General features: G+C 49.6%; 1 protein-coding gene across 14 annotated transcripts in view; it reads left to right on the top strand.

Moving 5' to 3' along the window:
* The window catches only part of ACTN1 (actinin alpha 1), a gene marked incomplete at its 5' end in the record, with an annotated part of 93,428 nt that overhangs the window by 54,368 nt on the left and 14,113 nt on the right, over nucleotides 1–24,947 (top strand). For all 14 annotated transcript variants that reach the window (XM_084239616.1, XM_084239615.1, XM_084239614.1 and 11 more), the window contains 8 exons: nucleotides 3,569–3,688; nucleotides 8,358–8,444; nucleotides 10,800–10,887; nucleotides 11,422–11,500; nucleotides 14,707–14,788; nucleotides 15,951–16,036; nucleotides 23,077–23,169; nucleotides 24,458–24,688. In XM_084239616.1, coding sequence (XP_084095742.1) covers nucleotides 3,569–3,688; nucleotides 8,358–8,444; nucleotides 10,800–10,887; nucleotides 11,422–11,500; nucleotides 14,707–14,788; nucleotides 15,951–16,036; nucleotides 23,077–23,169; nucleotides 24,458–24,688 — 866 coding nt within the window. The remainder of the gene's footprint in view (nucleotides 1–3,568; nucleotides 3,689–8,357; nucleotides 8,445–10,799; nucleotides 10,888–11,421; nucleotides 11,501–14,706; nucleotides 14,789–15,950; nucleotides 16,037–23,076; nucleotides 23,170–24,457; nucleotides 24,689–24,947) is intronic.

The raw sequence follows: 24,947 nt of genomic DNA, 5'->3' as shown, positions 1-24,947 counted from the left end.
CAGGGAGTCCTCCCGTCTGCTCTCTGTGCTTTTGTCCAAGCTCCAAGTGCCCTTTTAAAAATAAAACCAGTACTTTTTTATATTCCCCTTGTATGTATGTGGTAAAAGATATATAACATAAAATTTTCCATTTTGACCATTTTAGGTTACAGCTCAGTGGCATTAAGTCCAGTCACATTGTCATGCAGCCACCGTCCCCCATCCATCTCCACAACATTTTCATCATCCCATACTGAAGCTCCTTACTCTTGAAAACTAACTTCCCATTCCATCCTCCCACCAGCCCCTGCCAATTCTGACATTTTTTACTTTCTGTCTTTGTGAATTTGGCTATTCTAGGAACTTGATATGAGTGGCTACCTGCAGTACTTGTCCTTCTGTGACTGGCTTATTTGACTTAACATTGTGTCCTCGAGGTTCATGCTGCTTGTAGCATGTCAGAATTACCTTCCTTTTTAAGGCTGAGTAATATTCCATTGTATATACATCACACCTTTTTTTTCTTTTTTTAAAGATTTATTTATTTATGCATATAAGAGCTGGGGTACAGGCCAGAGGTATGGGGGGCGGTGGTGAGAGGATTCACAAGAGACAGAGTAGGGAACAGAACAGGCGGATTGAGTGAAATACACTGCTGGGGGGAGCAGCAGATGAGTCAGGAGAGGTCTGCTGCACCATGTGGATAGCTCCCTGGCCTGCTGGGGATTGAACTTGAGCTGCAGTGGCTGTGGATAGCTTCATAGGCTGCATCTTTGCACCACCAGGGAGGCCCTATCACACCTTATTTATTCCTTTATCCATTGATAAACACTTAAATTGTTTCCAGCTTTTGGCTATCTTGAATAATGCTGCTGTTAATATACATATGCAGCTACAACAGATCCTAGAGATTGTGGGTTAGGTTCCCTACCACAGTAATAAAAAAAGTCATAAATTTTTTTCGTTTCCTGGTGCATGTATATTTACACTACACTGTAGGATATTAAGTGGTTTTAGTATCATGTCTAAGAAAACCAGTATACATGCCTTAGTTAAATGTGACCTAGAGACCCAGAGAGAGCGGATCCACTGGGAGATGGTGCCGGTAGGCTTGCCCGTGCGGGTTCCAGAAAGCGTGATACCTCAGGTGCCATAGAGGAACACGCAGTGAGATGAGGTGGGCCTGCATCTGTTGGAGTCCCTGCCTTCAGTTCTTTTTGTATATAGCCATAGGGGGATTCTTGGGTCATATGGTGATTTAATAATCATTTTTTAGGGACTGTCATACATTTTTCCTCTACCTGCCTTTTAGAGCATCTTTCCCTACCTCCTCCCCAACATTAATTTAAGCCAACGTAGTATTACTCTTTGTCATTCTTTAAGACCCAACTCGGGTGGAGGGCTTTTCTGACACTCACTGCTCCCATTTGAGTGGTTTTGAGTGGTTGAGTGCCCCTACACCTGTAACACCCCATTAATTTACTCCTCTATGGTGTCATTTGTGACACATTATAATAATTTTTGCCCTTTCTTCCCCACATTATGCTGCGCTCCAGAGACAGGGACAGGCTCATCTCTGTGTCCCAAGTGCTTAGAGATGTACTTGGCATGTAGTTAATGCTCAGCACAACTAAAGGGACTGAATCCAGAGTCAGGCGTTTGGCCAAACCCCCGTGCCTTCCCACATGGGCCAGCCTGTGTCTCAGTGGTCCTGTGCAGATCTGAGGCTGGGGGACCCCAAGTTCCCACGAGGTTGTCCTTTCCTCCTGAGCATTTTTAGAGATGGTGGGCTGACAAGAGAAGGAAGGAGGGGTCTGCAGAAGTCCTCCAAGTGGGTGGTCCCTGCACCACCTCTAAGCATAGGCGGGCGGCCTGTCATTGTGTGGGTTCCCAGGCCCACCCAGACATCCTAAATCAGGAACTTAGAAGGCAGGGGAGGACTGCACTCTGCAGGCAGTAGGTTCTCCGGGTGTTTCGTGCTGACTGACGTCTGAGAGCCGCAGGCCGTGAAGTCCTGTTCCAGACAGCCCGTGCAGCTGTTGGTGGCTGAGAGTGCAGGCTCAGGGGCTGAGGCATCAGCAGGGGCAGCCTTCCAGGGGTGCTGCCTCCACCCATCCTATGGGGAGGGCCCCTGTGGCATGTCAGCTGCTCATCAGGATGTGGGGGACCCTGTTGGAGAGGCTCGGCAATGTTCACAGCCTTGGGAGAGCCACCGTGGGAAGTCTTGATTTTAAAATAAAAGCCCAGCTGTGCTTACTTGGGAGCTTCAGGGCCAAGTCACATCTGTGGCAGGAAGGCTGTTCTCTGGATGCTGGAGGGGAGGGGGCTGTTGGGGAGGGAGGCCTGGAGAAGCTGCTCTGTCATCCCAGCTGCCCAGACTCCCCCAGCACAACCCCCCTCAGCCAGACTGTGCTTGGAGTTGGGGGGCAGGGCACTGGTGCAAGGATCCTGAATTTCAGATTCTAGGATGGTGGCTCTCAGCCTCTTGGGCCCCTGGCCTCTTAGAGACTCTGAACTCTACATTCCATTTCCCCAGGTAAAAAACATGCAATTGTGCTTATAATTTTTTTGAATAGTTTCAGGAGGTCCCTGGGTGTATGCCCCATTTCTGGAATAAAAGTGTCCTCAATGGGGTGTTTGGAGAACCTGCTCCTCTCCCTGTTTCTCTGCAACTTCTGGCCCTGACCCCTGAAGAACAGAAGCTCCCATGTAAGGGGAGCAGCAGTTGTGTAGGGTAGAGGGTTAACATGGGTGCTCACAGGAGGCAAGACAAGACCAGTGATTCTCAAAGGGAGAGGGAATCCATGGCAACTGCATTCAAGCAGCCAGGGGACTGTTTCTAAAGTGACTCATACTTCCTCCCAGGCCAAAACAGTTTAGACTACAAGGCCTTGGCATGTGCTGTTCCCCTACCTCCATCACCATTCCCTGCAGTCAGGCCTGCCTCTGCTACCAATCAGAGGCCTTCCCTGCCCACTGCACAGCTCCTGCATCCTTCTACCTGCCTCCCCAGCATCTTCCTTTTAAGCATCTATTTTATGCGTTGTTCCTTCTTGCTATTGCACACTCACGCGCACATAGTGATGTTTTGGTCCACAAGGCCCACACACAACAACAGTCCCTGTACCCAGCTTGGGTGTGTTGTGGGCAGTCCCACTTAGTTTTGTGTGAGTGTGTTCTGTGCTATTCACACAACGACAACATTGCCAACAACCCATTTCTTGAAATGTATCCTTGTTGGCAAGTGACATATGCCTGCAGGTGCAGCTGTGTGTTTTTCTATCGAAGGTCTGCTTGTCTCTCCTCCTGGACCATCAGTACCCAAAGGCAGCAGACTGTGCTGTTCATCCCCATATTCCCGACACCCAGCCAACTCCCTGGCATCTACTGGGGACAATACAGAATTAGATCTGAGAAATGGAAGAAAGAAGAGTCGGGTGGGCGGATGCATGTCCCTGCAGGGAAGCGCGGTCCCCGGCTCCCAAGTGTGGTCCGAGGTGTGCGTGAGTGTGTTGAGGGCCACCCTGGCCCCTGTGTCATGGTGTCTCACCTTCCTTTTCCCTTCTTCCCCTTGTTGCTCTGTATTCAGGTGAGCGCCTGGCCAAGCCGGAAAGAGGCAAAATGAGGGTGCACAAGATCTCCAATGTCAATAAAGCCTTGGACTTTATTGCCAGCAAGGGGGTCAAACTGGTGTCCATCGGAGCCGAAGGTAAGGCCCGCTCCCTGGCTGCCCTAAGGAGTCTGATTTTCTGCTCTACTGCTTCTCTTGACCTTTTGACCTTGAGACCTGGGCCCCCACATCCCTGAGGGCATTTGGAAGTAGGGTTCCTGGTACCTCCATCTGGTCCATCTGTGGATTCTTCATGTAGCAACGGCTCTTCCCATCTAATCTCAGCCTCCCCTGACCTCGGCTTCCTGCCAACTGTCCTCTGCCTAGAAAACTAAAGGTCTGCTCGCTGGTCTGCAGTCAGCATCCCGTGGGATTCTGAGATCCTGCTGCCCCTTTATCCAAGGGCCTGACCATGCTTTGCTGCCCAAAGCTGGGAATTCTGTGGGTATGAGGGAGTGTGCAAACTCTGGCTGGGGGAGGAGAAGCTGCTGTGGGGCTCCATGGAGCCCTGGGGAGACCCATGTCTTTTAGGATCTTTCTTCATAGCATTTCCTTGCAGAGTAGCTTCCTGGCTCTTTTTCCTTCACTTAAACTTTTTAAAGCTCAATTTAAACTGTTATGAGTATGTTCTTAGTGATTCAAAGGAGCGAGCACAATTTCTTGCATGTACTGTGGCAGCTCTGGAGAAAAGAGGAGGGTGAGATGATTGGAGTAGGATAGAAGTGAGAGAATAGAACAGAACAAACCAGACCCTGTCAGCACAGCGTCCTGTGCATTCAGCAAGTATTTGGGGGTACCTGCTGTGTGGTGCAGAGATGCAAAGATGAGTAAGACACAGTCCCCATCTGTCATTGTTCATTCGCTCAAGGCTGCTATAACCACGCTTGTGACTGTTGAGCGCTTACTCCATGGCAGGTCCTGTGCCGAAACCCTTTGTGTCGGTGAACTCTTTGCCCTCACCACAGACCTATGAGACGGCTCTATAATAATTACTTCCATTTTGCCAACAAAAAACAGATGCCTACGAGATTATGTAACTTGCTCGAGGTCCCATCCTTACTCAGTGGCAAAGCCAGAACTCGGCTCCTTGTCTGTGTGACATCAGAGTAATAAATGCCCTGGACAGGGGCCTCGCTTGACAAGGGTGGGGGTCTTGCTCCAGTAAATGCACAAGAGCAGATCTCTCTTGGGGGAGAAATCTCTTTTTTTCTAGAAATTGAGGGCTTTTATGTGGCTACATCGAACTGAGAAATTTTAGCCATGGGGATTGGCAACCTACAGGCCCTGGGGTCAAATCCCACTGACACAGGCTTTTATAAATAGTGGCCCTCAGCCACACGCGTCTGTTTACATATTGTCTGTGGCTGCTTTCCTGCTACAATGGCAGGGTTGAGTAGTTGTGACAGAGACCTTCTGCTTGCAAAGCGGAAAATATTTCCTATCAGACCCGTTACAGAAAAGGTTTGCCAGCCCCTGTCTCACTGGGGACTCCAGCTGGTGCTTGAGTCCATCTTGGGTTGTGCCTTATATATCCCAGTCTCTCCAGCCTCCCCATACCTTCTGTGGTCTGTGGCTCTAGCTCCTAGCATCATAATGCCCACAGTAGGTGCTCAGTCAGTGTTTGAAGGACTTAAATATAGCAGGGTGCTTTGCTTTGTTAGTGGGAAAGTATTCCCTACCTTTTAATAAGAACAGTCTGTTCTGTTGGGGAGGAATAAAGATTTGACAGGAAATGTTTTAACTAAGCAGGGCTGGGAAGCCAAAGAAAATGGTGCTTAGGTATTCTGGTGCAACCTCAGATACCCACAGGGGCAGAAAGGTAAACAATATGTGAAGTGGGCCAAGGGAGTGGGGACTGTGGAGAACAGGAGACAACACATCCTTCTAAATGGAGCAGCTGCCACATAGATCGAACCAGTTGTTTCTGTGTGGGAATGAATACAGGTCCAGTGCTACTCAGTTTTCCAATTTTTAAAAAGAAACCATAAACTAAGCTTTGTAGAAAGGAAGATTTAACACTGCCTTAGAAAGGGGAGGAGAGTGGAGGATGCTGGGAGAGACTAGCACTTACTGAGTTTCAGATCTATACCTGGCTTGACAGGATGCTATTTAGTGTTATCCTCATCTACCTGTGCAAAGGCCTGCAGGGTGTGTCACCAGCCACATTTTGCAATCAAGGAAACTGAGGCTCAGGGAAGTGGCTGGAGTGGAAGACTGTAGTGTGGTTGCACACAGGCTCTAGGACAGGAGGCTTCCACGGGTGGCAGAGCCAGGATTAAACCTGGGGCTTCTGACTACAGAACTGAGGTCTGAGCACCTCCCTGGCATCGCTGAGGACCTCCTGGCATCACTGCATACCTGTGGAGGCTTAGACTAGAACTTTCTTGTCTGTGAAGTGGCATGCCAGGCTGGCCATGCCTGCCTCTGCAGAGGGTGAGGAGCAAAGACAGACACTGGTAGAAACTGCCCACCCCCCTAATTTCTTAGGGAGTCACTTAACTGACTGCAATTTTCAAATTCTATCAACATAGACTTGACGTCTTTAAAGATTTTAAAAAGGTTCCTTTAAAATAAGACACCCCTTACCCTCCCACTGCCCAGGGTAATGGTGCTTTAGGCTGAACCTCCCACTTTGAGATCCCGTTAGAAGCTGAGCAAGATCACACAGGAATAGCCATTTTGCTGAGCCAGGAACATAGAGGAGGCCCCAAAAGAGTTTTGTTTATTTAATGAAATGAAGTTTTCTGCTGTAAACTAGGAAATAAAAGACAGTGGAACAGGTCTCTGGAAATGAGTTCACTGGGGTGCAGGGCAAGGGAACATTTCTGGTGGTCCTGACGGAACAGCATCCTGAGGACCAGGTCCTATTGGGGTAAAAGACCCCAGGCCTTTGAAGGATTATCATGTGGTGCAAAGACTAGACTAGGCTCTGGTCGACCCCACAGAGCAGAACCTGGCTGGAAGGGAGACCCTGGGTCAGCCAATTGTGGGTAACATGCAGTGCTCTCGGGGGTGGTGTGGCATTCTGGGGAGGGTGCATGTGCTTGGTCCCTGAAGATATATGCATGTGGGGACTGGAGGCAGGGAACTTCCATACCTGGGGAGGGATTAGCCTACATTCTTGGTTCTGTACAATATTTGATTTTAGAATATTTGGACTTCAGAGAATTGGGAATTGATTTGCGTGAGTGGCGGGGATTTAACCAAAGAGAGGACCTGTCAAGGATTTTTAAAGATCTTTGGGTAGGGAAAATTTGATTGCTTTTTTCTTCAATTCCAAGTGAGGTTGAACATTCTTGTAAGTCAGTTATTTGCATCTCATGTTTTGGAAGTGTCTATTCATATCTTTTTTTGAATTTATATGGAAGCAGGTGAGGGTAACGAGCCGTCATTTGATTGTCACCTGTTCACCTGTCACCAAGACCATAAATAGATCCTTGTCTTAAACTCTGAAGACAGGACTTATTTATATTTGTTTCTCTGCCTCTGGGCCTGGCACTGAAAAGAAAAAAAAATTACTTCATAGAATTTAGAAAAAGTGCTTTTAAACTGAATTTAGTAGGGTGTCTCTTAGTTGTGATCTTGAAGCTTTCTCTTTTTTTACAACATGTATTTTAATTCCCAGCCAGTGGCATTATAAGTTTGATTTGTGAATTAAGATCCTAAAAAACAGCAATTTATGTCTTTGTTAGGTTTCTTATTTTCAGTTGTCTGCATTGACTTTCTGGATATCATGGCTATTTTGAGCTGGGATTGCCTGAGGTCCCAGGTCCCCGAAATGCCAGAACATTTGTGATATCCTAGAAATCCTTCCCCTCCAGACTGTTGAACATTGCTCAGGCTTTAAGATGTGGCCCTTTATGGCTACCTTTCCTGATGAGCCCAGTAGAATTGCCCATACTACCCTGGGACCCTCAGCACCCTCCTATCCTCCCCCGCCCCCATATAGATTTCTCTCTTGGCACCTGTGCATGTAATAGAACTAACTTTTTTTTTTTTTGAAGTGTAATTGATATATAACATTACTTTCAGGTGTACACCAAGAGATTTGATATTTGTATATATTATGAAGTGATCACCACAATAAGTCTAGTTAATGTCTGTCACTATATACAACTACAAAGATTTTTTCCCTTGTGGTGAAAACTTAAAAAATTTACACTCTTAGCAACTTTCAAAAATGTAATACAATTGACGATCATGACCACACTGTATATTATCTCCCCTTGACTTATTTCTTTTATAACTCCATTTGTGTCACTAACACTCTTCATCCATTCACTCACCAATGTGTTCTCTGAATCTATGAGCTTGGTCTTTTTAAAACTTATTTTCTATATCCCATTTAATAATAATAAGTCACAGGATATTTGTCTTACTTTCTAACTTAATTTTACTTAGTATAATTTCCTCAGGGTCCATCCATGTTGTTACAAATGGCACCATTTGGGCCTTTTTTATGACCAAGTAATATTCCATTGTAGATACACCCCACAACGTTTTTATCCATTCATCCATTAATGGACATTTAGGTTGTTCCCCCTTGTTTATTTTTGCTTTTGTCACCTTTGCTTTTGGTATCAATACAAAAAAATTATTGCCAAGACCGATGTTGAGGATGTACTAACTTAGAAACATACTGACTCCCCCTCTAGCAATGGAGCTGTGAGATCTTTAATTTCCTAAGCAGGGTACTTAGAGGGATGTGGTGGCTCAACTCTGACCCTGCTAAGGCTTATCCTAATGAGTCCTGCTATTCTTTGTATAGAAATTGTGGACGGGAATGTAAAAATGACACTGGGCATGATCTGGACCATCATCCTACGCTTTGCCATCCAGGACATCTCTGTGGAAGGTAAGTCTTCTACTCTTTTCCATTAAGTCCCCAAGCCCTACCCCTGCCTTTACCATCACGTATTCCTCCTTGACCCTGTGCAATGGGGGCTTGATCTTGGTTGGGGCACATGCTCCCTCCCTCCTATAGAAGTAAGAACTATTTGTAGAGAATTAAGAAATGTTTAGGACCAATTATTGTACAAAAATAAACAACAATGTAGGAAAATAAATAAATAAAATTTGGGGAAAAAACTGTTTAGGGTACCCACTACTTTGATAAAGCCCAAGGTTGCTATAGGGGAGTATATTGGAAATCCAGCCTGGCTCTTGAGTCATTAAATCCAAAAGGTAGGGGAATAGCAGCCAGAAAGGGAGCTGATCCCAGGTCTCCTACTTCACTCTCATAGCACCCTCTGGTGACCACGTTGCAGATCTGCAATGGGCCTGCATGGTCTAGGCAGTCATCTCCAGACTTGATTCCAGACTCTAGCAGGTTTTGAGCTTTATGTCTTCTATGAGTGTTAATATACTTTGTAATATTTTATATTTTTATGTTGCTGTGCATGTTATGAAACAACAAATTTTAAAAGATGAGGTAGAGATAATGTGTTTTTTTTTATTTTTTATAGAGGCATGTTTTATTTATTTGTTTGTTTGTTTATACATGCACTGGGTACAGTCAGAAGCGCGGGAGGGTGAGAGAATTCACTAGAGCCAGAGCGGGGAGCAGAGCAGGCAGAAGGACCGAAGTACACTGCTGAGGGGAGCAGCGGGCGGCAGGAGAGGTCTGCGCGCCATGTGGGACCCTCCTCTGGTGGCCGGGGAGCAGCCGGGGATCGAACCGGTGCCGCAGAGGCCACGGACAGCTTTGCAACCCAGTGCTCAACCACTGTGCCACCAGGGAGGCCCGAGATAATGTGTTTTAACTTTTTAAATGCATTTTAGGGCCTCCCCGGTGGCGCAGCGGCTGAGCGCTGGGTTGCGAAGCTGCCCGCAGCCTCTGCGGCGCCGGTTCAATCCCCGGCTGCTCCCAGGCCACCAGAGGAGGGTCCCACATGGTGCACAGACCTCTCTTGCCGCCCGCTGCTCCCCTCAGCAGTGTACTTCGGTCCTTCTGCCTGCTCTGCTCCCCGCTCTGGCTCTGGTGAATTCTCTCACCCTCCCGCGCTTCTGACTGTACCCAGTGCATGTATAAACAAAACAAACAAACAAATAAATAAATAAAGCATGCCTCTATAAAATAAATAAATAAATTTAAAAAAAAATGCATTTTAACAGTCCAGAAGTCCTGAAAAGGTTTTTAGAGAGATTAACTTTTTACTAAGAACAGTGTTTATTAAATTTCTTTTTTTATGGAACTCTTGATTTGACACTTGGTGATACAGCAAGGTGAAGGCCTATGTTTGCTTTATATATATGTGGTATTTAGGATTGTAGTCACTTAGGACATGGTTCTTACTAGTGATTGTAGAGCTAAATCTGTTTTTCAAATAACCTTCATGGTGACTTCTCTTTGGGCAGACTTCTTGTCAGCTCTGATTAAATTGTCTTTCTTTTAATCTTAACATATAGCTGATGAAGAGTTTGGAATAGAAGCATTAGATTTGCTGATTTTTCAGTTGTTTACCTGTGCTTGGATTACTATATTATCTTTGCAGAAGGAATCATTTAATGCCATCTAAGATCTAATTTGCGGTTTGAAAGTAAATGAGCTCCAAAGGGAACCTACCTCCCCGGGTGCCACAGCCTGCAATTCATAAATTTGAACACATGGAGGTGGTGTGGCTGGCAACCTGTCTGTGTTGGGAGTGTGACACATACATATCTAACATACCCATATCCACTTCCCATATCCACACACAACAATGGTGTTGATACATTAAATATGAACATTAAATCTGACCAGAAATCCTAATACTTTTGTCCCCCAAGCTTTTGTCTACACAGGGCACATGCACTCCTGTTTTGGAAATTCCTGTATTTTATATTTCACAGATCAACCAAACTTTCCTCCCTGAAGTGACCACCTGGCATAGGTTGCTCACTTATTTTGTATCGCTACCATTTTGAATAAAAAGGAGTGACAGGGAGACACTCTGGAAGCATGAAAAGCTCATTGTCTCTGTATTTAAATGTGTAATGTGTCTAGCTATGAGACAGTTCCTGGCTTGCTTCTGTGTTTCTCAGATAACTTCTTAAAATTCATTAAGGAAATAGGTTTGATGGCCTGTCACAGCAGCCGGGCTGGAATCTAGGGGTCTTTGTGTGGGCTCACCATGTGAAAGAGGACAGACCCTGTGGTCACAGTGGCATGAGCTGGTTCTCCTCCCTCCACTAACCTTGACCTTCCTGCCTGTGGTCCTTCTCCCCACAGAGACTTCAGCAAAGGAAGGGCTGCTCTTGTGGTGTCAGAGGAAGACAGCCCCTTACAAAAATGTCAACATCCAGAACTTCCACATAAGGTGAGTGGCTGCCGGGGCTCTTGCAGAACCTAGACTGACTCCCCCAGAGACCCCAGGAGCCTTGACTGGGTCAGTCTTGCCTTGAGAACAGAGCAGAGGCTTTTGTGGGAAAAGTCGCTTCTTGGGGAAGGGAGTGTCACCGACTGATGCATAGATGCCCCCCTCACTCCCCATAGCCCCTTCACTCCCCGTAGTGTCTGTGCCATGCCTACTGCCTGGCTGGTGCTAGTGCTGCTGGGGAGCTTCCTGGGGGAAGTTCCAGCCTGGGCCCCCGGAGAAGAGCAGTCAAGGCCTAGGACTTCAGATAGGGGTGGGTTTGGATGTGACAGGTGGGTCTCAACTTGCCAGGCCCCATAAAGTTTTGACCCCAGTGCCGGGGGCTGTGGCTGGATGAAATGGTCCTCATCCTGTCTGCTGGCTCCTGCTCCGAAGCATTACATATTCATCTCTGGAAAAGAAGAGTTTAGTGCCTTTAGCTTAGTCAGTGTCCAGCCCTACTTACCAGCTTGTTCCACCTTCTCTCTCCCCGGGCAGCTGGAAGGATGGCCTCGGTTTCTGTGCCTTAATCCACCGCCACCGGCCTGAGCTTATTGACTATGGGAAGTTGCGGAAGGTACGTGTGCTCACCCGAACTCCCACTGCCAGCTCCCAGCGGTTGGTACCTGGGTGGGTAGGTGGGGACAGGTGGGGGAAGGGTGGGACTGGGCCCCCTGTTCTGAGAGCCCCTGGCCCAGCCAGAGGGGTGTCATTCTCCTTAGATTAGTCAATGAAACAGCACATCTGGAAGTGAGAGGAAAACACCTGCACGGTTGGGGCTGTGTGAGTGCAGCGTGTGTCCTTGGTGAAATGCACAGCCCCCAGAAGAAAGAGCAAAACTGAATGTTTTATTAGGGTGATGGAATGCTAACTCACATTTTTTCCTTTTGTTTTCTCCCGGGTTTTGTAAGGTGGGTATAGTACTGTCATCATTTAAAATCTTGCATATTCCTAGAGTATTTTTCCCAGCTTGCTGTACTGGGCAAGTTGGATTTGGTTTCCCTTACTGCTCAAGTTTGCCGGGGAATTTCCTTTCGCTGTTGCTCAATTTCACTTATGCTTTTGGCATGAAACTGCTGGAGATTTTCTTGAGAATATGTGTGAAGAGAGGGGGGAAGGTGGGAGCTGCGTGTCTGGCCATGTGTCTTCCTGTCTGGGCTGGTTAAGTGATGCTGGCCTCGAAGAGGCCTGTCCAGGATGACTCTGACCAACCCCACCTGCCTTTCCTCTCAGCTCATCCCAGCACTGGAAGGCCACGTGCCTTGGGCTTCTTGGGAGAATCCACCCCTGGAGCTTGGGCTGGAATGTCCCCAGCGATCTGATAGCCAGCAGCCTGCTAGGAATAGCTGACCTCGCCCTTGACTTCAGCGGAATCCCTCATATTGCCTGTGCCCCCAGGAAGGGTTTTACTGTTACTGGTGCAGGCAGAAGCCACTCTGGCAATTCATGGGGTGTTAAGACCCCCATTTCCAGAATGTGGGGGAATGCACTGACAAAAAAAGGATTTACAGGAGAGGGCAACAGCAAATTCCCATCCTTCCAGCCTTCCTGAGCTGGCACAGAGCTTCAGGCCGGGGTCTCTGCCTACATAGAAGGGCCCACCTACTGCCGGGCTGCGCGCCTGTATCCAGGTGTGTGTGGGTGGAGGACCAGCTCTGCCTTCCCAAGCTAATCTCTTTTGAGCAAGGGATTCCCTGCCTTCTAACCAGCAACCTTGCAAGGGGAAAAAATCAGTTTAAGAACTTCTTTAGCCCTCCTGAAAATCATGTGGCCAATTAAAATAGGGCCAAGAGAGGAAATATTAGAGGCAGCATTTTTTTTTTCTTTTAAAGGCATCTTCACGTCCATCCTTTCTGTGTGATGATTGATGCACAGTGTGTGTCCGTCCCTGCTGAGATGTGCTGGGGCGGCAGGAGCCAGCTACTCCACATCTGTCTCCGCCCTTATGTACAGTCGTCCATGCTTACTGTCCCATATCCGCCCCCCTCTCTCCACAGCCTCCAAGGAGCTTAAGCCATTTGGGAGGCGAGAGGTCAGGGGACTTTGCTATCTGTCCAGCTCCCTCCCCATCTCTGTCCCTCTCTGTGTCTTTTCATTTCTTCTGCTCATTTCTCACTGTTTCACTGGGTCTGTTTCCCCCTCACTTTAATTTAAACACCAGTAAAATTCAGCCCAGATCCCAGCACAGACCTGTTTCCACAGAACAGTGATGTTTTACAGAAAACAAAGAGGTTGCTGGAGCCACTGTGCTTGGGGATAAGGGGGAGTGGGGGCTCTGGCTGGGGTGCTCTCTCCTCCTGAGCACCTTGGGTGGGTCCTGGGGCCTGCTGGTCCCTGGGGATGGGTGGGGCTGGTGGGCGTGCACCCCGTCTTCGTAAGGCCCCTGATGGAAATGAACTTCACTGCATTTTTATCATTCTGGAAGCTTTCAGGAACTTCCCCAGAATGACTCCACCTTACTGTTTTGAACAATTTTTCCTGAAAGTGTCCCACATGAATGTTTTTTCCCTTTGCTGCCATGTTATTCTGACCTTTGCAAGTAGTGATTGAGTCCTGGCCTGACAAAACCAGCTTGCTTTAGGTTAGCCTGGGGAACCAAGAAGAGAGGGGAAGGTTCAGAAAGGAACCCCTCAGCCCCCACTAAACTATGCCTTTTCTACAATAAAATATTTTATTGTGGTAAAATATACATGCCATAAACTTGATCCCTTGAGCCATTTCTAAGTGGGCAATGCAGTGGCATGAGTCCATGCCCATTGTTGGCAGCCAGCACTGCCAGCCATTTCCAGAACTGTTTTCATCTTGCAAAACTAAAACTCTGGCCCATCACCCCCCCACCTTCTTCTGCCTGCGACTGACAACCATCATTCTGTTTTCTGTCTCTATGACCTTGACTGTTCTCAGTCTCTGCATAAGTAGAGTCCCACAGTATTTGTGTCGCTTATTTCATGTAGCATAGTGTTTACAGGTTCATTTGTCTTGTATCATGTGTCAGAGTTTCCTTGAAGGCAACATAATATTCCACTGCATGGATGCACTACATCTTGTTTAGCCATTCACCTGTCAGTGTTTGGCTGTTCTGGTTTGGTTACTGTGGATAATGCTGCTGTGAATGTGGGTGCGCGGGTATCTGTTCGAGTCCCTGTTTCAATTCCTTGGGACATAACCAGAGTGGAATTGTTGATCATATGTGTAACTCCACACTGGTTTTCACAACAGCTGCACCATTTTACAGTCCCACCAGGGGTATGCTGTTCGCCCACATCCTTGCCAATCCCTAACGAGTTCTCTTAGGGATTGAGAAGGTAGCAGAAAGCTGGAGTAGTCAGAGGCTGTGGCTATTTGATGGAGCTCTAAAATTTCATAAGAATTGAGCACCAAAGAAGCTTGAGAGCTCCTGGTCCAACTCTTAAGTGGAAACAGGTGGGGAAACAGGTCACTTGTCTTACCCATAATTCCCGCTGGTCAGGGGCAGAGTTGAAACCACCAGAAGCCAAGGCACGCGGTGCCCAGACCTGCTCTTAGCGTGCATTTCTTAACAGTTCTTTCTTGGGCGGCAGGCCAGTATTCCTCACCCCATTCTCTGACAAAGAAACTGAGACTTGAGGAGAAATGGTTTTTAGATTACCAGTTACCAGGCGCTGGTGGTGAGGCCAGAGGTGACCTGGAGACGGGAGGGGCTGCAGCAGACCCTCTGCCCCGGGCTTGGTGGTCACCAGAGGCGGGCAGCCAGTGCTACTATGTCCTGCCTCTCGCCAGATAACCCTCCTCTGCTTCCTCTAGGATGACCCGCTCACAAATCTGAACACGGCCTTTGACGTGGCAGAGAAGTACCTGGACATCCCCAAGATGCTGGACGCGGAAGGTAAAGGCTCTTTCCTCAGGGCCTCCCATCCCTCTCCCACCTGCTGCCACAGGCCTAGATGAGCAGGCCCTAGCAGTGAGGCGGGATATAGAAGGCATGGTGTCTGGGGCCTCATTTGGGGATTCTAGGGGTCTCCTGCCTGTTAGGAACCCCAAAGCTGGTGCCAGAAAGGGCCTTGAGGTTATTTTTGCATCAGTTGCCTGGGGGTAGTTTTCATGTTTATCTTGGGTCTGAGTAGGGGGTGCTGAGGTGGGGCACAGTGGTCCTTTGTTGTTGTAGGGGGGAGGTTCTCCAGCTGAGATGCTGTGAATCAGACTGAAAGAAGACGGATTAACGTGAAAAAGGCAAATGCATTTGTCATCATGTCTGTTGTACACACAGCGGGGCTCAAGGGTGGCTAGGGCTGGGGGGGGAGAAGGGACATGTGTTGGTGGCTTTTGTGAGAGATGATGGACACTTAGGGCTGCAGGTAAGATGTGGCACTTTGTGACAGTGACCGGGTGGATGGAGGGCCATTTTCAGAGATTCTTCCCATGAACTTCCATGTCCCCATCATCTAGATGGTCACTTTTTTGTTTGTTTTCTCTGTTGAAAATAGTCTAAAGCAAATCCCAACTTCACAGTTTTTCACCACTACATACTTCAGAACACATGCTTCAAAATTATGCACATTTTCCTAAGCAACTATAAAGCAGCTTTCACACCTAGAGAATTGATGGGCCTTCCTTGGTACAGCTACTGCCCAGTTCAAAATCAGGTTTCCTTCATTATTTTTCTTTAGAGTTGGTTGGCTTTAATCGGGATCCAAACAAGGTTGCCCCTGGCATTTAGCCACTCTGTTTCTTTGGTCTTTTCTGATGTATAACGCTTCCTTCCTCCTCTGAGCCCTTGATGATGCCTGCCATTGGACTTGGTGCAGAAACAGAGCCAGCTGTTCCACAGAATGTTCCCGATTCTTAATTTGTCTGTTTGCTTCCACTTTTTCATGCCTCCTCCTACCTCTCGTGTTCCCATAATTGGAGGTTGATGCCAGAAGCAGTTCAGACTCTAGTTCAGCATTTTGGCTGAAGACTTGGTGGTTCTGGGAGCCTTTTTCTGTATCACATCCGGGGGTGTAGCATGTATTCAGCCTCTGCCTTTAACTCCAGATTTTTCTTAACAGATATTGTTGGAACCGCCCGCCCAGATGAGAAGGCCATCATGACTTATGTGTCCAGCTTCTACCACGCCTTTTCTGGAGCCCAGAAGGTACCCGGGGCCCCTTGCTCCTTCCTTGCCCAGCACACCTCATGCTGGATCCCAAACCATGCCCACCCGCCCCCTCCTCCCCCTCGTGACAGATCAGGTGGTCTGTTTCTTCAGTAGACTTAGCCCCTGGTGCTGACGTGGCGTGTTGTTTGGCTCAGCTCTCCACCCCTCAACTCCCTCCCCACCCATACCTCTCCTCGTCTCCTCTTCCTCTACTATCTCCAATAAACTGGGCAAGAGCTCTCTTCTGGGACACAGGTGACTGGCGGATTAAGCAGGAGGGGCTGCATGTGTGCCGCTAACCCTGGGGGTGGCTCCTGGAGACCTGGGTGGTATAGCGGGCATCACCCTACTCCCACCTCTGCGGAAACCACAGGGCTTCTCCAGGGCGCCACATCATGGGGGGATAGTGCCTGTCTTCACTGACCTGATTTTGCAAAGATGACAGCGAGGCCCCCCTGCTTTTTCCTGCTCTTGGGTATGACCCAGGGAAATGTCCATAGCTCCTGTGGGTCTTCTGATATACTGCCCAGTCATTCATAACAAGCCATCCTGCTCCCCTGCACATAAGCCCAGCCCTCTGATGGAGGGAGGGAGGAGATGGACAGCTGGATGTATCCTGGCCCAGTTTTGTTGAGGGAGCCCAGTTGGTAGAGGCTCTACCCGGTAGTGTGTGTTCTGCTCTCTGTCAGGGAGCAACTGAAGCCTACTCTTCATGCTGCTCACAGTGAAGCTTTGAAGATTTTCATCACTAGACTTAGCCCCGCTCCCAGGCCCCTGCCCAGGCAGGACCCCGGAAGCACAGCATCCGGGCCATCGTGAGCACAGAACCGCGGGCCTGGCCTTCAGGGCTTTGGGCCTTGGGTCTGGGATACGCTCAGCAGATTTCCTGCCTTCTGCATGGAGTCCGAGTGACTTGTCTTGAAATGCATGACGGGACCTGCCTCTTCCTGCCCCCACCGCACCTTCCTTCTCCTGACACTCTCTCTCCCTGCCTCAGAGGGTGCTCTCTCCCAGCCCACCCCTTTCGCCTCCCGCAATCTCAGTTTTTTCTCTTTCTGCCCATTCCCTCATTTTCTGTCTGTCTGTGTCTGTCCGTCTGGTGTCCTCTCGTTCACCATGGCTGTTTGGGTTTATTCTGTGCTGCTGCCTACTTTCTCCTCTCAACCTCTTCTCCTTCTCTGTACAGATGTGTAGGCACGCTAAGGCCGGATGGGAAGGCCATGTGACCTAATGTTTCATGTCACTGCCACGCCTTCTTGGGTGCGCAGAAGGTGAGCTCTCCCTCGGCCTCGCCCATTCTCCTCGTCTCCCTTTTGCGCATTTCTTCTGTCTCCCCTGGATTCTCCAGCAGCAGCCCCAAGGGGCTGCAGCCCCTGGAATGAAAGGAGGGAATAGAGAAGCCCCTTCCTCCTCTTGTAGGAGGTCAGGATGCTTTCTGAGATCAGGATACTTGAAGACACCAGAGAACCCCAGCCTCTGGATGCCCCAGCATCTCTGTCCTGCTACACTAGGCATAGTCGATACCATAAACAGGAAGGAAATGTGGTCTTGGCTCCTTCCTTGGTATCTGAGTCAAGAGCCTTATCCCTGGGAGGACAGCTCTTGGCTATGCTTCCTGACTATCCCCTTAAACATCCAGGTCCCCTTTATTTTGCTCTCCCTCCTTCCTGCTTGGGCAGGACCATCTTCTTGAATTACACAGCAGCCAGGGCAGGGAGAAGTCTTCCTGCCGTTTCCTCAGTGTCCAGGCCAGAGGCTCAGAGCCTAGCCTGATGCTTCCCAACTAGGTCTGCCATGGACCGTGATAGGAGTTGCACACCACACAAGGTGCCAAGTGCACACCATAGATAATGAAGATTTGAGTATTTAATACTAAAATAATCCTGCAGATGGCAGCAAAAATGTCTTCTAACAATCAGTATGACAATTTTCCCATCGAAATGCCTTGGGGAAAGAGTACCTTTAAACATTTATATAAAGGCACCGCAAGAACTAGCAGCAGCCCTCCCAGCTCCCTGCCTGGGTAGACACCCAAGACCCTTCTCACCTTCCTCCCAGGCCTCACTGGTGCTGTGATAAGAGAGCAGCCCCACCTGGGGCTCCCTCATAGGTGCCCTGCTCTTGCAGGATGCCCAGTTTTCCCGCCCCGTTCAGCCTCTTCTCTGGCCTGCCTCTTGCTTCCTCTTCTCTTCATCCCACCTCTGCTGCTCTCTCGCCCATCAATGTCTTCTGGGCCCCTTACCCTCCCCTCTTTCAGCCAGAGTGTGAACAACATTTATGTACTTGCCTCAGTGGGCCCCAGCCACCGCAGTCTGCTTACCCGTGTCCACGGCCAGGCCGAGCGCGCTGCTGTGGCTTCCCCCTTTCCAACTCTCCTTTCTCTCTCCCCTGCTCCCTCAGGGGTTCTGTCCTGGCTCTATGCCTGTCGACACTGGCCTTCCCTGTCTCTGAAGCCTTCCTTGTGACCTGGCTGATGATAATGCTCGGAAGGGGGAGAGAGAGAGAGAGAGAGAGAGAGAGAGAGAGAGTAGCAGCCTGCTTTTCTACCTCCCAAATCTCATACCACCTCCCTCCCTGCCTGCTTCCCTTTCACTCATCCCTGTTGCAACCATTTCATGCTCTTTCTGTCCACATTCGAGGACAAAGTCACAGGCGGAGGGCAAGGGGTGGGGTGGGGTGGGGGTGGCGGGTGGGGGTAGGCGCTCCTCTCAGGTGCTTGGTCAGGGTCCTCCCCCCAGGGCTGCCTCTAACCATCTGTGGGGCTCTCCTTAGAGGGAAGCAGGCCAGCGTGGTGGGGCGTCCCCTCGTGGAGGGTTCTTTCAGGTCCATATACTCTCTGTCCCCATGTCTGATGCCAGAGGGGGAACCTTCCAAAACTCACGCCCCGTGCCCCCTCCATATTGTCTGCCTTCTCTCTCTTGCCAAGCCTTGGACTGTGGAGCTAGGAAGGTGCAGAGTTGAATGCAGCAGAGGTGGGATGAAGCACATGTGTGCTCGCCCACGTAGCCTACAGGTGTGTGGTGTGAAGGTGTGTGTGATTGATTTTCCCTATCAGATGAGGACCCGCTTCTGCTTGACAGGTTGGTCTTGGTTTTCATTCCTTTTCAGCTTTCCTCTCCCTCCCTCTTCTCTATGGAGATTTAAAGGGGGTAGAGAGCGACCAGATTTTGTTACGTAGTTTGTGCTTTGAACTTCCAGGTCTCTTGGGAATTGTTTCTGAGCAACAGCCCCTTAAGGCACGAACTTGATCTGCTGTAGTTGTTTCTGGATGCTTTTAAGGAGTAGATGGAGTCTTTGCCTCCATCCATTTTGTCTGTCGGTTCCTTTACTCAACATTGTGAATCTTTGAAGGGAAAGAAACCTCATTCCTGCTTTCAAGGAAATTCATGGTCCATCTGTGAAAAACCTTCATCCCTTAATAACAGAAGCTGGTGGTGGCTTGGCTGTGGCCTGGCTCCCCCTGCCACAGACTGAGCAGGAGACAGGCAGGTGGCACGGCTGGAGGAAATGGAGTTGCTCATGAGCAGAAGACTCTTGAGTTTCAGGGTCTTAAGAAGGGAGTAGGGGTCTGCAAGTGAAAGGCTCAGGGAAGGTGGGGATGGAGCTGGTGCTATCCAGGAAGGTGGCTCCAGCTTGCATGAATGTCCTGTATTGTGACAGAAGAAAGTAAGTTAGTGCCTGTCTGGTGGTCAGCCGGGAGGAGTCGGGGGGTGGGGGAGCCACAGATAGCAGCCGGAGAGGGTGCCACGCTCTCCTCTCTCTGGAGGCCTGATCCTGCCCATGCGCACCTCAGGGAGCTTGGCCTTTGAGATCCTTGATGCTCCAGGGACCTCATTGCAAGGACACCAGGCCAGATGCTGACTTGGGGCAGGGGAAAGGCTAGGCAGTGGGGAGTGATGAGAATGGGTAATTCTAGCTTGACTTGGGAAAGATGGGATCTTTGGGGCATTTCTGTGAGTTGTGGGCTATGGGTGGTGGTCACTGTGCATCATCAGATATCGCCTGAATTGATGATGGCTCCTCTCCAAGCTGGTATCTGCACCAGCTCCTTGGATGCTGGTTAATAGCAGCGGACTTTGGGAGAGCTAAGTCCTCCAGGAGTGATGGTTCCTAAATTTGAAAAAAGTTGCTCTAATATAAAACCAAGTACTGTTCCGTGTTAAGTTGCATAGTGTTGACCTTAAAGTAGGTCCTGGAAATATGCCCCAAGGAGAGGTAAACACAGATCTCCAGAGGTCTTGTCCTTTCCAACGCGAAGGTGATCATTTTGCTGATTCCTGTAGAATGTTTTCTCAGTCCAGTGAAGATTTGCGCCATAGCCCGTATCTCATGCAAATTCTGCCCACTTCAGGAAATCCTGGGTGTCCTGCTTCTTCTGTTTCCTGGCGTGGCTTCCACATCTCATCCTGCAGAAACAGAGCAGGCTCTCCTAGTGTTTTTCTGAAGTCACGTCATTTCAGTTTCTTTCAGGGAGTGAATATTTTCTCCACTTGTGCAGATCGCTCCTTTGAGCCTTTTATGACTTGGTGGTGCTGAGCACCTCTCTCCCAGATCCCCAGAATGCAGGAGCTTCTTGTAGCCTTGGGAGAAAAAAATCTAGAAAACCAGAAAATTAGAAACTGGGGTAGGCCCAGCTCCCCCTCTCAGGGTCTCGTCTCTGCTCAGGATTATGTCCTGGAGGCCTTACCCAGCTTGTGCTTCCTGAGCTGGTCACTGACCCTGTGCTGAGGTTGGGGGGTGACTGAGCCTTTCTTTGTAAAGGGACTGATGTGGATGCAAGTTTAGCTGTCACCCAGGGGGGTTCCTGTGAAGGGAGTTGAGCAGGGAATGCAGGGAGGGGCCAGGGTTCTGAGATTCTAGTCAGCTCTGATTCCAGGACCTACTTCCTAAAGTACAGTGGGGGCTGTGCCGTCCCTCCCAGCATCCCTGATGGACTTTGCTTTTTGTTCCATGTTGTCCAGACTTCATTTCCAAAGACTGATTTCCTGGTTGTCGTGATCAGTTTTCTTAGTCATTCCCTCCTGGTGAGGCCAGCCCAGGAGAGGGCAGGCTGAGAGACACAGGCTTGACAAAGAGGTTGAGTCTTTGTGAAAAGTCCCCAGGAAGCCTGCTGGGGAATTCCCCTAGGTGCTGTCCAAAGGAGCCCCCTCTGACCACCAACAGGCTCTGAGGGGTGGGGGAGGCCCTTGAGGCCCACAGGACTTGTCTAGTAAAATTCCACGCATGCAGGCTTTGTTCATTCCACCAATTTGACAAATGGACATACAAATTGAAGCAGATGACCACTGAGCCCAGATTTGAAGCTGAATCAGGAGGATAACTCATTAAGATGGGCCTTATCCATTACACATCATTGCAGCAGCTGCTTGTCTGTGATAAGAGCAACCTGTATCAGCATGTTGGACAGAGGTCTTTGCAGCCACCCCCTAGGTCCCCTGCCCTGGAAGTGACCCTGGTGACTTCAGGAAGATTACCGCCCCCTCACTCCTCAGCTAGCCTTGTGGGGCACACTGACCTGTTTCTCATGACCCTGCTCTTTCCAAACCTCATATCTACCGGGATGGCCTCCAGGAAGGAATTTCCCTCTTCTTGGCCTCTGGGGCTCACCAACGACACTTGCTGGTTCTCTAAAGGAAGGGCGATCTGTTAGGAGTTCCCTGTGAGAAGTGGCCCTGGTGTCTCCAGGACAGCGTTGAGTTGGGGGCAGGGTTTGAAGATGTAAGAATAAGCTTTTTGCCTCAATTTCTCAAAGTTCCCATTTCAGAGGACTCCCGGACCCACTGTCAATTCCCTGAGATTGCCCACTTTCTCTCACGCCTGGCGTTGGAGGGGCCAGTCTCCTAACTTTGAGTTTGAAAGAACCTTCACAGTGATCTCCTCTGCCCCCTCATACACACTCATCTGAACATAGTCACTCACCAGTCACATGATTTGTCCTCTCTGAAAAGTCTACAAGGAAAAAACATTTACCTCTTCTTAGTCATTCCTTCCCAGCTCAACATACCCTTATTCTCAAGAAGGGTAGCCTAGCCTCAGTTTACCTAGCTGCAGTTTTGTCTTGTTAGCAACTGTCGTGAGGCCCATCTTTCTACTCCTTAAACCATAATCACCTGCTGGCTCACTCTTCTCCAGGGCCCTGGAATATAGGTCTGTCTTCTCACAGCATTATCTGCTCCCACCTTAGCTGCCTTCCTTTCTACCCCAGGACCCTAAAAAGGCTTTGAGTTCACCCCCCACCCCTTGGAGTGGGGTTAGTATGTGCACAGGAACACAGCGGAATTGAAAAAATCATTGGGCAAAGTGGATTTCCAAAGACCTGGTGCCCTGCTGGTGTCTGGTGCACAGCGGCCCCCTTGGCTGGAGGAGGCAGTGTCTCCCTGTGGCCTTGCATCTGGTTTCTGTTCTGTGGCCTCACTGCTGAGGGTCATCCCAGGTGTGTGCTGGCCCAGCTCTCAGTGCAAGATGTGTGTTTAGCTTCCCAGAGGTGCCCCACTGGGTTGCTCCTTAAGTCTTACCCTTCATGCAGTACGAGCTCCCTGAGTCTTCTCTAAAGTTCATTGGGCTTTAGACCAGGAGTCTTGAGAGCTTCTGCAGGGATCCTGAGAGGCCTCACTGCTTCTCAGAATTTGAATTTCTGTGTCTCCATGATCCTGGAAAATCTAACAGAGGACTTGAGTCTTGGGATCCCAGGGCCTCCACTTAGAATTCCAAAAGAGGCATGAATTTTCTCACCTCTTCACTTGATCTGAACATTTTGATTCTATTAGTCACTGGATGAATTTCTTTCCAACCTGCCCTTCCAGCCCTTCTCTGGGGCCCCAGCCATTGGCACCTCTATCAAGACCCATGTAGGGCTGAGCCATGGTGCCCTCCATGTCTGGGAAAGAAGATGGTGAGAACGAGGTGATGTCAAAGTCTCAGAACTGCCTTCCAGCCACGTGGAGCTGCTGGGGTGGGAGGAAACTTGGTTGGCACAGGTGTGGACCAGGATTCTTGCTGTGGGGGTAGCTGACCGTGACTCTTTGTCTTGTTGCCAGGCGGAGACAGCAGCCAATCGCATCTGCAAGGTGTTGGCTGTCAACCAGGAGAACGAGCAGCTCATGGAAGACTATGAGAAGCTGGCCAGCGATGTGGGTACCCCTGGGTTCTCCTGGCCTGACTCTAGCAAGGCCCTGTCACTGCACCCTCGGAGGAAAGGGAACCCCCAGGATCTGTACCTCTTAATCTATCCCTGGGCCCAATCCTAGGCTGGATAATACACCACCCCAGCATAGTTAACCCAGGGCATTTTCGTCTCTGCTCTGGTTCTCCCTGAAAATAGAGAGGGGTTGGGGGCTAATTTCTGGGCTTTGGAGAGTTGAGTTCTGGGATTTTTCTATCCCCAACAACAGTGAATCTGAGAAATCCCTTTACCACTCTGGTTCCTGCTTTTTTCACTGTTGTTCTGTGAGCTGAAACTAGGGAAGGAGAGTCTTGTCTGGTTCTGAGAAGGCTGGCCCAGGAATAAACAGTGCTGGCTCAGGCTAGCTTAGTGGCTGTACCCCTACACAGGAGAGGAGGGGACAGGACTGAGTCTGCTGTTCTACCACTGACTACATTTAAATTATGCATTCACTTCTTGAAAAGAATTCAGCCTTTTGAACAGCTCAGCCTGGCCTCTTGGTGGATCTGTCGTTCAGCATAGTAAGAACCCAAGTGCCTGGGTTTAAATCCCTGCTGCACCATTCTAGCTGGGTCACCTTGGCAAGTGAGTAACCTTGTGGTACCGCTTCCTGCCTCTGTAACCTGGGGGACAATCTCAGCACTGAGCCCCACAGGACTCCTGTCGTTATTTGGATAAGTTCATTACAGGTGACGTAATGACCTGGCAGGTGATTAGTATATTTCATATCATCACTTCCACTCCTTGTCCATCTTCACTGCATCATCTTGGCTCAAGGAAACCACTCCAGGCTATTCCCAGCCTGTGCCCAGAAGCCAGCCTCTTCCCTTTTGAGCCAGAGACCCATATTCCAGAATCCTAAAAGGTCAGGTGGCAAGGATCTCAGGGAATAACTGTTAACTCTCTTCACAGTACAGATAAGGAAACTGAGACCCAGGCAGGCGGTAGACCTTGGGTGCTAGAACTTGGGTCTCCAGCCTCTTAATTGATCTTCACACCAGATCGAGGGCTCTTGCCCTGGCAGAGCAGGGAGGCTGGGTGATGCTGACTATGAGTTGATTTACCCTAGTGACCAGCCTTCATTCTCAAAGGGAGAACCTGGAACCTGGCCTCGAGGCTGGGAATGGCCTAGGATGGTAGTTGAGAAGTGTCAGGAGAACCACCACCCAAGCGCTCCCTGTGTGTGTTTGGCCAGTGGAAGAGAGGGTAACCTTGGCCTTCTCTCCCATCATCTTCACATCCCTCCCACCCCCCAGTTGTTGGAGTGGATCCGCCGCACCATCCCCTGGCTGGAGAACCGAGCGCCTGAGAACACCATGCACGCCATGCAGCAGAAGCTGGAGGACTTCCGTGACTACCGGCGTCTGCACAAGCCTCCCAAGGTTCAGGAGAAGTGCCAGCTGGAGATCAACTTCAACACACTGCAGACCAAGCTGCGCCTCAGCAACCGGCCCGCTTTCATGCCTTCCGAGGGCAGGATGGTCTCGGTGAGCTCTTGGTCAAGTTCATATGTGGCACCAGGGCTGGGGTGGGGCAGAGACGCATTTCCATATACCTGCCCACCCTGCCCCAGAAGTCATTTCCTCCTTCCAAATCAACACTGAGGCTCAAACCCCACATTTAGCGATATGGGGGTGGCCTCCCATCCCCAGGAAGAGCCCCCTCTCTCTTGACCATTCCAGGCCTGGGGGAAACTTGTCCTGGTAGTTCCCAGACCTCCCCAGCACCACCACCTTCCCTCCCCCT

Source organism: Talpa europaea, assembly GCF_964194135.1.
Source record: "Talpa europaea genome assembly, chromosome: 8".
Classification (NCBI taxonomy): Eukaryota; Metazoa; Chordata; class Mammalia; order Eulipotyphla; family Talpidae; genus Talpa; species Talpa europaea.
This window is presented reverse-complemented; position numbering and strand designations above follow the sequence as displayed.